Source organism: Balaenoptera ricei, chromosome 7 (assembly GCF_028023285.1).
Source record: "Balaenoptera ricei isolate mBalRic1 chromosome 7, mBalRic1.hap2, whole genome shotgun sequence".
Lineage (NCBI taxonomy): Eukaryota > Metazoa > Chordata > Mammalia > Artiodactyla > Balaenopteridae > Balaenoptera > Balaenoptera ricei.
Window position 1 is genome coordinate 93836843 of NC_082645.1, and position 14054 is coordinate 93850896.

General features: G+C 33.9%; 1 protein-coding gene across 1 annotated transcript in view; it reads left to right on the forward strand.

The window, feature by feature from the left end:
• Positions 1 to 614: 614 nt before the first annotated feature.
• Positions 615 to 14054, forward strand: part of PTH2R (parathyroid hormone 2 receptor) — a 55442-nt gene continuing 42002 nt past the window's right edge. Inside the window, exons 1-5 of the mRNA XM_059927382.1 lie at positions 615 to 713; positions 822 to 943; positions 8689 to 8786; positions 12059 to 12248; positions 13179 to 13332. Coding sequence (XP_059783365.1) covers positions 665 to 713; positions 822 to 943; positions 8689 to 8786; positions 12059 to 12248; positions 13179 to 13332 — 613 coding nt within the window. The 5' untranslated portion in view covers positions 615 to 664. The remainder of the gene's footprint in view (positions 714 to 821; positions 944 to 8688; positions 8787 to 12058; positions 12249 to 13178; positions 13333 to 14054) is intronic.

Genomic DNA, 14054 nt, shown 5'->3' on the forward strand with positions numbered 1-14054 from the left:
TATCCATACATTTGTTCTCTACATCTGTGTCTCTATTTCTGCTTTGCAAATAAGTTCATTTGTACCCTTTTTCTAGATTCCACATATAAGCGATATTATCCGATAGATAACTAATGAGAACCTACTGTACAGCACAGGGAACCCTACTCAGTGCTCTGTGGTGACCTAAATGGGAAGGAAGTCTAAAAAAAGGGGATATACATATATGTGTAGCTGATTCACTTTGCTGTACAGCAGAAACTAACACAACATTGTAAAGCAACTATACTCCAATAAAAATTAATAAAAAAATTGTTCTCAATGAATTCTGATGTTCCTTATATATTAATTGCTATAACTCATATATACTGGAGTCACTAAAATATGTTTAGTTTATGCAAATCAAATATTCCTATCAATGGGCCTTTGATGAGGATAGGTGGATGAGTTTTGGGGTATTTGCATCATATCTACCCCATTCTAGTTTCCAAAACTACCGATTTGTTTTACAGTGCCTGTGTTTTACATAGGCAGTGACCTGACATTTTGTATTTTGAATGCATTCATTCTCTGGTTCTAACTGCATTTTTGTTTATTTGCTTTTTAATTTTTTTCCTTATCAGAGGGAAATTGTTTCCCAGAATGGGATGGACTCATCTGTTGGCCTAGAGGAACAGTGGGGAAAATGTTGGCTGTCCCATGCCCACCTTATATTTATGACTTCAATCATAAAGGTATTGAATTTTTCTGAAATGATTAATTTGGAATAGAAATTTTTTTTTTTTTATAATGGACTCTACAAGAACTGAGCAATCTCAGTGTTTTTCTTCATGTCTTCACAGGAGTTGCTTTCCGACACTGTAACCCCAATGGAACATGGGATTTTATGCACAGTTTAAATAAAACATGGGCTAATTATTCAGACTGCCTTCGCTTTCTGCAGCCAGATATCAGCATAGGAAAGGTAATAGTATCTTTGTATTTGTGAACCCCTAAGGGAAAGCAAAAGGTTTTTATACAATTCTTGATTGTCAACCACTACTATAAAAATCCTTATATTATATGACACAAAGATCAAAAAAGATAAAAGCAAGTTTGGAATCTTTTCAGATACCTAGTTAAGGAAAGGTCTAGGATATGAAACATTTTTTTTTTCCTATTTTAAGAAGTTAGTATTTTATTTTATTTTTTAAAAATTAATTTTTATTGGAGTATAGTTGCTTTACAATGTTGTGTTAGTTTCTACTGTACAGCAAAGTGAATCAGCTATACGTATAAATATATCCCCTCTTTTTTGGATTTCCTTCCCATTTAGGTCACCACAGAGCATTGAGTAGAGTTCCCTGAGCTATACAGTAGGTTCTCATTCGTTATCTATTTTAGGACCTGAAACATTTTGATATTTTCTTTAGGTTAGAGTGACCTGGGTGAGGTATATGCATATATACTTATGTGTCTGTTGTATTATATTATGTTTATATTACACTATATGATGCTATATTATTTATGTATAAAAATTCAAATTGGTAGTCAGCAACATGATGCATGATTTTTTTCTTGGTTACCTATGAATGGCTACATCTCATCTCACTCTGTATTCCTGGAGGAGCTTTGTATTTTAGAGATGTATTTTCCATATCATAAGATTTGCCAGCAGGTGATTTCATTAGTATATGAAAGATTAGAGTTTCAGAATTAAAGAGGAGCAAGGGGTGTCTTATAGGTCTTCTCACACAATACCTTAATTTTACACGTGTGAGTCAATTCAGAACCAAAGGTTAAGTGTTGGGCAAAGTGACACAGCTGGATCATGGCAGGGTCAGTGCTGTTTCCGGTATGGTAATCATATGTAAATTTCAAAACCTTCTAGATAGTTACTTTTAGGTTATATGTGGTGGATTAAAAGTCATGCCTAAATTCCTATCACGCAGACCTCGTCAGTAAAATGCATGATGCTATAAGCATATGATGCTAGGAATGAACATGGTGAGTTGATGTATAAATGATTTTATGAGGATCCTGAGAACAGTCATAATACATAACTCTCCTAACATTAGACATTTTTCTTTATGCTTGATGATATTTATTTTTTGGTGGGGAAGGAGGGAGAGCAGTGGCAGAAGTGGTAAGTTGGAGTTTTCTTCGTTTGATTTCTTTTTTTTTGGCCGCGCTGAGCGGCATGTGGGATCTTAATTCCCTGACCAGGGGTCAAACCCACGCCCCCTGCATTGGAAGTGTGGAGTCTTACCCACTGGACTGCCAGGGAAGTCCCTGTTTGATTTTGCATTAATAGTCAGAACTTCCTTTCTTAACTTTTTTTTCTAACACAAAGCACTACCACCTTAATGACTCTTTAGTAAATTGCCAAAAGGCCTCAATTTTGTATTCCATTGTTGACATGCTTCTTAGATAAAATTAGTCAATGTGAGGAGACAATTATGTGCTCTACAATGGAACCAAAGCCAACAATGAGTTAATATAAAATACTTCAAAATGATTTCAATTTCATTGATATAAATAAACGTTCACAATATTTAGTATACTCTGTTATGAATTTGTGCATTAAATGATGACAAGTGCAAGTCTTCACAGCTTTTAAATGACCATTAAATTATATCATGATTTTATTTACACTGAACTCTATTCAGAGTATTACAGCCATTCTTTTTAATTACTATGTATTCCAAGGATCAAAATAGCTAAGGATGGTGAAATACCCAAAATATATACTATTTTATATAAACATGATTTAAAAGTTAACTGAAAAATTTGATTAATTTTGTTAGTGTAAGTAATTTTATCTCTTTAATCAAAAATATAAAGAGTGTTTTCTATTGTTTACAATCCTTAAGCAATAATTTGAGAAAACTTAAGAAATGTAAATATCCTTTAATAAGAAAACTGGATACCTTCTAAAGTTTTGATATAGTGTAGGGAAAAATGATATTACTTATGAGATATTAATTATTAATGGTTATAATCAGAGTTTTTGTATAAAAAAGGTAAAAATGAAAAAGTGCATTTAGAATAAATGCCACATCTTTATAGGGGAAATAAGGTGAAGATTTTTAAAACATCTATTGTTTTGTTCTTTAAATAATTTCCATATCATTGACTTGACAAAATGAGCTAATTACTTTTAATAAAAAAAGTGAGGAAACTCTTATGATGGGCCATGAGATTGTTAAATTCTTTAGAGTATGATATTTTAAATAGTAGCATACTGTACAAATTACCATATATCTCATGTCTAAAGGTTATATGGACTTTTGGACAGCAATTTAACAATATATATTAAGAAATTTCAAGGGGGTCATATCCTTTGATCTTATAATTTTACTTCTAAGATTCAAGCATAAAGATTTGAAGTGGGGGGAACTGAATGGAATAATATTCATTGAACCATTAATTATTATAGTGAATATTCTGAAGAATTTAAATTTCCAATGAAGAAATGGTTAAATAAGCTCAAAAATATATTTTGTATAAAGAGTTTGTGGTCTTGGGAAATTCCTTTGTTATACAGTTACCCGGAAAAAAAAATCAGATAATAAACTTGTATATAAATTGGGAATACAAATATTCAAAACAGTAGGAAATGATACATAGAAATAGAGTGAAAAGAAATACATGAAATACAGTGTTTCTTTTTGCTTGGTGGGAATTAGGGAATTTTTTTCCTTCTCTTTTTTGTATTTTACACATTATCCAGATATTTTCTATAAAACGTTTAACATTTTATTAAGAGAAAATAATATGTAATAAATGTTTTAAAACAGGAACAAGAGACAAAGTCAGGGTGTGGGAAGTTGCAACAATAAGAATAAGTTGAGTAAGATGCAAAATTAATAATTTGTAAAAACCTATCAGTAAGCTGAGGGTGCCAAGAAATCTGAATGAACCTAATTGCAGAAGTGGGAAAGCCCTTCTTATGAGAGAAACGACCTATGGCTGCATTTATCCCTGGCCCTGCACCAGAAGAGGAGCAACCAGGCTATGGAAGGGGATAAAAAGAAAAGAACCAGACTTTTAAAACAGCATTTGTCAGACAAGGACTGGAATAAGGGCTTAGAATTCCAAGGAATGAACCCCAGTCACAGTGAGCTATTACCCATCAGCCAGTTCTTTCCCATAAGCCTTCACTGAGTGTCCGGAGCCAGTGTGCCAAAGGCTGGTGTGGAGCAGGTGGGCCACGAGAAATTTCCCAAGATGTGCGTAGGACCCTCACAGAATGAGAGGTAGCTGTTAGCTGAAGGCATGGGATGGAACAGAAGAGCTAAGAGACATCTCTTGGGGTATCTGCGGCTCTCTCTAAGTGCATGACTGCTGCAGCTCATAGACCAGGGGGAGGGCAGGAAAGCTGAGACCAACCCCCAAGATGACAAATCTCACTAAGTGAAAGGCAGCAGCCTGACAAAATAGAGCTGAGAAAGATCTTTCCTAGGCACAGGAGGTCTTCATCCAAAGCAAGGCAGTGGCTAGCTGAGAACTGGAGCAGAGCAGCATAATGGAGTGACATTTTCTGAGATGCAGAAAGCCCAGGGCAGAGCTGGAGAGCAAAGTGAAATTTCCAGCAGCTCCAAAGCTGATGGATGGTTCAAAAAGCAGAAAGAGTCCTTCTGTGGCTTGGAAAACTGTCAGATGTACTAAAACCCATATACTGGCCACTAGAGGCTGCTGGTGCTCAGATCCCATGGTCTGCTGAAGGAAAAGTCTTGAATCTGCTCTCAAAACCTAAAATCAGGATAAAAGGAATCATAAAAACAAAAACAAAACCAAAGCACTACAACAAACCCAATCCCAGTTTAAAAACAAAGTAATCCATCCTCCCAACCCAAGAAGCCTGGTAGAGGAAGAGGACTGCCCTTTTCAGGCTGTTAATATTACATACTCCAGTCCTTACTCTTCTTTTACCTACAATGCCTGTAGTGTAATAAAAAATTACAGGGTAAGGACACAAAATCTAGAGTAAAAACAAAAGCAGGAATGATCCAGATGTTGTAATTTGCAGATGAGGACTTGATAATAACTATTATAAATATGTTAGATGATTTAGTGAAAAAGCATAAAACAGATGGGAAAATCAGCAGAGAAATGAAAACTTAAAGAAAAAGGAAATTGTAGAATTGAAATATTCAATTAAAAAATGAAGAAGTTATTTGATATGCTCAACAGCAAACTGGACACAGCATGATAAATATCAGTGAACCTAAAGAGAGGTCAGTAGAAATTATCCAACTGAAGCATTAGGAGAAAAAATAAATTTAAAAAACAACCATCTGAGACTGTGAGATAATATGTAATTGTCTAAACATATGTGAAATTAGAGGTAAAGAGAGAGGGAAAGAATAGGACAAGATAAATATCTGAGAAGGCAATAGCCCATAATTTTCTAAAATGGATGAAATAAATCAATCCACATGTTCCAGAGATTCAGCAAACCCTAGGCAGGGTAAATAAAAAGAAAACCATACTTAGACACATCAAAGTTAAACTGCTGTGAATCAAAGTTAAAAGAAAATCTTAAAAGCAGTGAGAGAAAAAGGGCACATTATATTCAGGGGAGCAACAACTAAAAAGATGCTGTGTTTTAGTAATAAACAATGGAGGCCAGAATACAATGGAATGATATCTTTAAAGTGATAATATTCATTAAGACAGAGGCAAAATAATGATATTTTTCAGACAGAAAAAATCCAAGAGAGGTCATCTTCATCAGACTTTCAGTATAAGAAATGCTCAAAAAAATTCTCTAGGCAGGAGAGAAATATACCAGATGGAAGCATAGATTGTCAGAAAGGCATGAGGAGTACCAGAATAGGTGTATATGTGGATAAAAATGACAGACTAAAATAATGAACAGAACTATATACCTATCCTTATTTATTGCTATGTTTATATCTGTCTTTATAATTTAATTCATTTAAAATCTGTTGACTGCTTAAAGCAAACATAATAGCCTCTTATTGGTGTTTATAAATTATGCAGAACAAAATCTAAAAGGGACAAAGGCTAGGGGAGCAAAATTGAGTACATGATTTTAAAGTTCTATTTATATGGTGAAATAGTTCAATATTACTTAAATGTAGGCTCTAATAAGTTCAGATGCATAACCAAGTCTCTATAGTAACTGCTAAAAAATAACGTAATTTTTGGGAATTCCCTGGCGTTCCAGTGGTTAGGACTCCAAGCTTTCACTGCCAAGGGCCAGGGTTCAACCCCTGGTCAGGGAACTAAGATCCCTTAAGCTGCCCCCCACCCCAAAACAAAACAAGACAAACCCACATATGAAATACTAAGAAATACTTGATTGACTTCCCCATCCCCTACCCCCCAATCAAAGGTAAGGAAGTAGGTACAGAGGAACAAAGAAAAGATAGGACATTTAGAATGCAAATACCTATATGTTAGGTTTAAACCCAGCCATAGCAATGATTGTGTTCAAGGTAAGTGAACTAAACATTTTGCTTAAAAGGCAGAGGTTGTCAGAATGGATAATAAAAGTATGACTCAGTAGTTTTCTGTCTTTGAGAAATGTACTCTAAATATAAAGATACAGATAAATGTAATTACCAAGATGGAGGGACATTTCAAATTATAAAGAATCAATTTACCAAGAGGAAATAATCCTAAATATACATGCATTTAGGAGCTTCAAATTACATGAAGCAAAATTTGTCAGAGCTAAAGGGAGAAATAACCAAACTCCAGCATGCTGACATTTTAAAGAATGCCATTTTCTTAGTAATTGATAGAACAATTGGACAAAACCTTCTATAGAATATATTTCAAACAATTTGAATAAATTGACATTTATAGAATAATATACACAATAACTGCAAAATTTACATTCTTTTAAAGTACTCACCAAAATTTTATCAAGATAGAACATATGCTGGGCTATAAAACAAGTTTCAATAAATCTCAAGATTAAAATCTTATGGAGTATGTTCTCTGACCACAAAAGAATTAATTGAAAATAAATTAAAATATGTATACAATTCATAAATAGTTGGAAATTATGTGACCAATGGCAAAAGTTTGAACTGAATAAATATGAAAGCTCAATATATATAAAAAATAGTGGGAAACAGCGAAAGCAGAGTGTAGAGAAAGATTTATACTTTTCAATGTTTAATTAGAATAGAAGAAAGGTGAAAATTCAATGATCAAATCTTCCACATCAAGCTATATAATGTAATACCGAGAACCACCACCGAAAGCACTATACAAAAATATAAATCAAAATGGAATTCTACAAAATGTTCAAGTAACCAGGGATGGCAGGAAAAGCAAAACACAGAAATGAAAAACATAACAGAAAATAAAAATATAAAATGATGGACTTAGCCTTAACATATCAATATTATATTAAAAGCAAATGGTCTTAATATACCAATTAACAGAGATTGAAAGAGTCTATAAAAAACATGACCCAACTTTGTATGTTATCTACAAAGTTTGAAACTCATTTCAAATATGATATATGTAAGTTACATGCATACCATGCAGTACTATGCAGAAATAAAAAAGAACAAACTTGGTATGTGTAACAACTTGAATGGATCTTGAGGTTATTACTGTGAGTGAAAAAAACCAATCTCAAAGATCATGTTCTGTATGATTTCATTTCTATAACATTTACGAAATGACAAAATTATAGAGATAGAAAACAGATTAATGTTTGGCAGGTGATAAGGATGGTGGAGAGGAACAGGGTAGGTATGACTGTAAAGGAAACAGCACAAGGAACATCTTTGTGGTGATGGAATAGTTCTGTATCTTGATTGCAGAGGAGGTTACAAAAATTTTCATATGTAATAAAATGACACAAAACTGTAAACACATGAATTGCACCAATGCCAAATTCCTGGTTTGATATTTTAGTGAACTTATGTAAGATGTAAGCATTGGAGGATACTGTGTGAAGGGTACATAGGACCCTTTTTACTATCTTTTCCACTTCTTTTGAATCTAGAGTTATTTTAAAATACAAAAAAAAAAAAAAAAAAGGAATGAGCCATTGATTCATGCAACAATATCAGTGAATATCAAAACAGTATATTGACAAAAAGAGTATATACTATATAATTCCAAGAAGTATAAGAACAGTTGAGAAATATATGAAGTACATGAACAGATAAAGCCAATTTGTGGTGACAGAAATTGTAACAGTAGTTACCTGGGGGTGGATGATGGGTGGATTTTTGACTAGCAAGCAGCACAACGAACTTGGTTTGTCAAAACCCATCAAACTGCTCATTTTAAATCTGCACATTTTGTTTCATGTAAACTACAGCTCAATAAAAAAGCTAAAGAAAACTAGAACTAATATTCCAAAAGTGACATATTTTTTTTACCAGTTGTAAAATAGTCTGTAACATGTGTTTTATTTACTCCAAATATCACATGTTAGATATACAGTTCCAATTAGTTAAAATGAACACTGTAAAAATACATGAAGTAAATTTTGTAACGTTGAATTTGGCCTCACTTAAGCAAGAAGAAATGCCAAATATTTTAATTATATCTTTAACCCTGACTTGAATTTAGGGAGTAAAAGGAAGACCAGAAAAATAACCTGTATATTATACGAATGTGGTCACACGTTGCCTATCTTTAAAGAGGTTAAAAGCACGATTTTTAAGTTTACCTACATCAAATTATTTGTTCAAACCTGCTTTTCTGATTAAATCTGTTGCCCTCCAGCAAGAATTCTTTGAACGCCTCTATGTCATGTACACTATTGGTTACTCTGTCTCCTTTGGATCTCTGGCTGTGGCTATTCTCATCATTGGTTACTTCAGGTGAGTGATTCCCAATCACTTTCTCCATGAAGGGGCAGTTCTGTTTCTTATTCATCAAAGACACAGACCTCTCATAATCTGTGTGCCTCCAAATACTTTTCCCAAACACAAGTTTCTGAATTCAGCCTAGTGTAAAATTATTTGACTTTGACAATTTATTTTTGATGAAAAATTCAGGGTTCTTCTTTGTTGTTTGTTTGTTTAAAAACTTAAAGCATCAAAGCAGTATGAAACCATTAAGCCAATAGATCTGCATTGTAGTATATTTTTGCAAAGTGACGCAGACTATTGTCAAGTGAGTTACAAAAATTTTCACTCATGATGTAAAGACTTATTTCACTTTTCCCAAGTGATTTTGGTGCCATGGGACAGAAATTCATTTTAAATAATCTCTAATTGATTTGATATCATATATAAAGAAATACTATATATTGCTTTTGCTGTGGTTTAATTTTTATCCACTTAAACTTTTGTCTAATTCAATTCAACTTAATCTAAATCAACACAGAATTTTGAACGCCAATATGGAGATAAAACAGTGAACTATGTGTATAGGCTGATGCTTGCAGCTGGTTTGTGACACAAATAGCTGAAAAAACAATGAGTTCACAGTTTGAGAAGTGCTGTGGTTCAGGTGGCTTATAGTGATTTGGGAGGACAGAGGAGGGATAAGAGAGAAGACTTCCCAAATGAAGGGACATCTCAAATGACACATGAGTATACACAAAATTTAACCAAAAGAGGAGACTGAGGAGAGAGTTCCAAACCTGTTTAGATCAAGAAAAAGCATGGAATATCTGAGAATTGAGAATTTTGCTGTAGGCAGGTGATGGACACTGAGGCTAGAGGTAAGCAGGGTTGGGAATGTATTGAGACCTGTATATGGAATCTGAACTTCACCCTAAGAGCCAGTGAGGAGCCATGAAGGATTTTAAGCACAGGAGTGACATGGAACGTGCATTGTAAGGTGGAGTGTGAACTGGTGGTAGGAAGCCCATTTGGAAGATGCTAGTAGAGTCATTAGGACAAGAAGATGGTGGCCTGGCCTAGGGCAGTGGCCTTGGGGATTGGATAGAAATGGACAGTTTTGAGATATATTAAATTAAGATTGTACAATTGAAAAAATTTAGTGCTAAATTATATGCAGGAAAAGAAGGAGTGAGGTTAGATGATACATTAGAAAATAGAAATAGAGGATTTAGAAATTAACAGAAACTATATCTAAAAGAAAAATTTTATATTTTGTTTCCTATTATCTTACAATCATCTCTTCCTTGAAACTTCTCATACCTATTTCCTAGTTTACTTTTCTCCTCTGATTTATAACTGTCTAATGTATTATCTGATGTTTTACTTATTTATCTTTTTATTTTTTGTCTCTCCCTCTAGAATGTAAAGCCACACAAGAGTAGGCATTTATTTTTTTCTGTTTGCTCATTGCTGCACTCTCAGTAGTACTTGATATGTCCTGGTGCTCAGTAAATATTTGTTGAATTAATAAATAATGACTAGTTGTAATATTCCAACCACTTCCAACAGTTTCTCATATAGTAGTGGTATAGTGGTGTAGTTTATATTTCCAAAGCTTTTGCTTTATTGATTTACTAGTCCATTGGTTCAACAAGCATTTTTCTCTATCATGTGATAGTCCCTTTTTGGTATTGATGGAGGCCAAGTTAAGATATGTTGAAGACCAGAAAAGTAGTGTATACACCATTGAGAGAAACTGACACATTAGATGATTATCAATTAAAATATTATTAGTACTGTAATGCAGGTTTCATAAAGGGCTTTGGGAATACTAAGGAACTAGTCTAAAACTAACAAGATAAGGGAGAGATTTCCCAGAACAACTGGTGTGTGAGCTGATACTGAATGATGAGAAGGAATTTGGCATATTCCAAATGATGGGAACAGAATGTGCAAAGGTCAGAGGCACAAAGGAGCAGAGTATACGCAGGGAATTTAGAAGGGTCCCATATGAATGCAGCATTTGATGCATAGGGGGGAGTGGCCATATGGGAATGGCCAGGGAGAAACTAGATTTTGTGGCATTAGGTTTTACAGACTCTTGTCAAGGGCTTTGAATTTTGTCTTATAAGGTAGTGTACAGGGAGCCAATGAAGTTTTTAAGTAGAAGGGTAACACGATCACATTTGTGGGGTTGTAGAGGGGTTCCTCAGAATAGCCTCGTGAAGTTGGCTTGGCAGGGATGATCTCATTTGAGAGACAAGAAGCTGAAGCTCAGTGTTCAAAGTCACAAGGTCATAGGTGGTCCAGCTGGAAACAGAACCTTCATCTTCTGACTTGGATCCAGAGTTCATTCCATTACATCAAACTTAGCTGTGGTTGTTCAGAATAATAGATAGATATTTATGAGAATAAAAGTTATGTGAAATTTCAGGAGGATACAAATGACTAAGTAATAATTCCTCAGTTTACATAATAGTTTATCAGAGTATTTAACAGTAGATTCTTTCTATATTATGAAATATAAAAATATATTACTGGATTAAAACATTTCTTCTTTTTCTTCTGGATTAAAACATTTCTTACTTCCTTATACTTGAGTACTTTGTCTTTTCAGGAAGAGACGTAGTATCAGTGTGTTCATTGTACACGAAAGCTCAGCTCTTTTCATAGTCAAACAATGGTAGAGCTGGGCCTTTTGACCAGATTATACATCCCTTTTCCTGGTGTTTTTGATTTAATCAAACTTAAAAGAAATCTTTTTTTTTTGGAGTTACCTTTCTGTACTAGTTGATGCTGCTATATCTACTCCTGAGTATGTTACTGACTTAACTTGTGTCTAAGATCCTTTTATAATTCAAAGCTTTTTATATTAAAGGAAGCTTGTTTTCTAACATTCCTAGGAAATAAAACTGTGTAAGTCTATCAAAATATCTTACTTTTTCTTATAGAGAATATATTGAAAATGTGAACATTCCAGTTTTAATAAGGCTTATCCCTGTTCAAGGTGGTTCTCCATCAATTATTTATTACCTTAATATATGGTATAATGTAATGCTATAGTATAATGTAGCATAATATTTAACACTGCATAATCTGGATAACCATGGTAGCCGATCAGGATAAATTTGAAATTAATTCTCAAAAAGCTACATTTTAGTTTTTGACCCCAATTGTTTCTGTCTTTGTTCAGGTTTATTTTATTTCTTCTTTTCTGGGAGGAGTTTGAGCTCATTTATGTATTTTCTTTCTCCATTTCTAATTTTATTCAAATCTAAATACTGAATATTTTCTCTCCATAGACGATTGCATTGTACTAGGAACTATATCCACATGCACTTATTTGTGTCCTTCATGCTGAGAGCTGCGAGCATCTTTGTCAAGGACAGAGTGGTCCATGCTCACGTAGGAGTAAAGGAGCTGCAGTCCCTGATAATGCAAGATGACCTACAAAGTTCCATAGAAGTGCCTCCTGTGGATAAATCACAATATGTAAGTGTTTTCACCATGAGCCCTTGCATGGCTCACCACTCTCAAAAGTAAAAAGTCCACCTGCAAGACCAGGAGCTTGGGATTTAAAAACCCAGGGCATTTAGTTCCTTTATTGTAGACTCAAAGACTTGTTCCCAAATAAGATTCCATGGTACTTGTTTCTGCTCTTAAATGTCCTGTTGTTATTTAGTAAGTAGAATCACCCAATAATTCAGTTAATGAGACGCATTATCACCATTGAAGCAATATATCTGGAAATTAAGTAGAATAGATTGATTGTATTGATGGTGTGAATTAACGCTGTCGGTATCTTTGCCCTTCGCCCTGCAGTTCATTGTTGTCTCTGCTGATTCTAATTCTGGATTGGCTTTGTGACTTTTTAAATGAACTAGAATGAAGTAGGTGTGATGGTGTGTCAGTTGAGGGTAGACCTCTATGAGTGAGCCTAGCCAAGATTAGCTGAGCTTTGCCCAAATCAGCAGAATCATCTAGCCAATCCATAGATTCATAAGACATATTAAATGTTTATCATTTTAAGCCATTAACTTTTGGGGCATACAAAAGACCATAATAAAATAAATTTATGGTAGAATGATGGATAATTTTTCCTCTTTATGCTTTTCTTTATTTTCCTAATTTTCTCTGATGATCAAGTATTTTTATAAACAAGAAAACTTAAGGAAAAGTGATTTCTTATAACTTCTAAAGGAATAAAAATCTTATTTTAAAAATAGAATCAAGCCAGCAGTCTTAGAAATGCTATGTTAAAATAACTTTGTTCTGGTCTCTTTCAAAAGTCTTGGCCTTCCCAGGTACAAGAGATATTAGATTATAAAAAAGAAATGGAAGAACTGCTTTTTAGTGGTCTAATGTTGGAACAAGTACGATTAGGAATTCTAATATGGTGCAATGTTGGTTTATTTGTAACAGATTGGGTGCAAGATTGCAGTTGTGATGTTTATTTACTTCTTGGCTACAAACTACTATTGGATCTTGGTGGAAGGCCTCTATCTGCATAGTTTAATCTTTGTGGCGTTCTTTTCGGACACCAAGTACCTGTGGGGCTTCACCTTGATAGGCTGGGGTAAGGCATTTCTGTCTCCTTTCCTTTTCAACTGGATTATGGATTGTAGGGCTTTCTGTCTTGCCTATCATTAGCATTCTTTCTGTCATTTTCCTGAAATAATCCCTCCCTATTCTATCTTTATCCTTTCTTTCTCTTTAATTATTTATTCAGGAAATTTATTAAGATCAAGTCTATAATTCTCCCAGCGGTAACAAACTTTTCACTTTTAACTTAGGGTTAGTGTTCTTAGGCCAGATTCTTGAGAGGATTCTTTGGGGGAAATGCCTTGTTAGCCATGCACATTTAGAACTGCTGTGCTTATGTCAGTGTCTTGATTTAACAATAATTTCATCCTAAAAATTTTGAGTTTTGAATTTCTAAGCTATAATGATGCATCTTTGATTTGTAATTCTAGGTCATATGATGAGAATGCCAGAAAGGAATTTATAGGACCATCTTGACTCCATTTAACAATGCAAATTACAAACTAATTATGTAGATATACCATGTCTTTTGGAAGGAAATAATTCAAATTACTTTTGGCATAAATAATTTAAAAAAAAGGATATTCAGCTCACATTCCAAAAATGCCTTGTCAGTACTAGAGGGATTACTGAATTAGGCACTAACTCAATGTGATGTGGAGAAAGGATGTTGTTTGTTTGTTATAATTTAAGAAAATTTAAAACTCATATGTGGTTAAAATTAAGAAGTCTCAATACTAACAATTGCTATTTTAA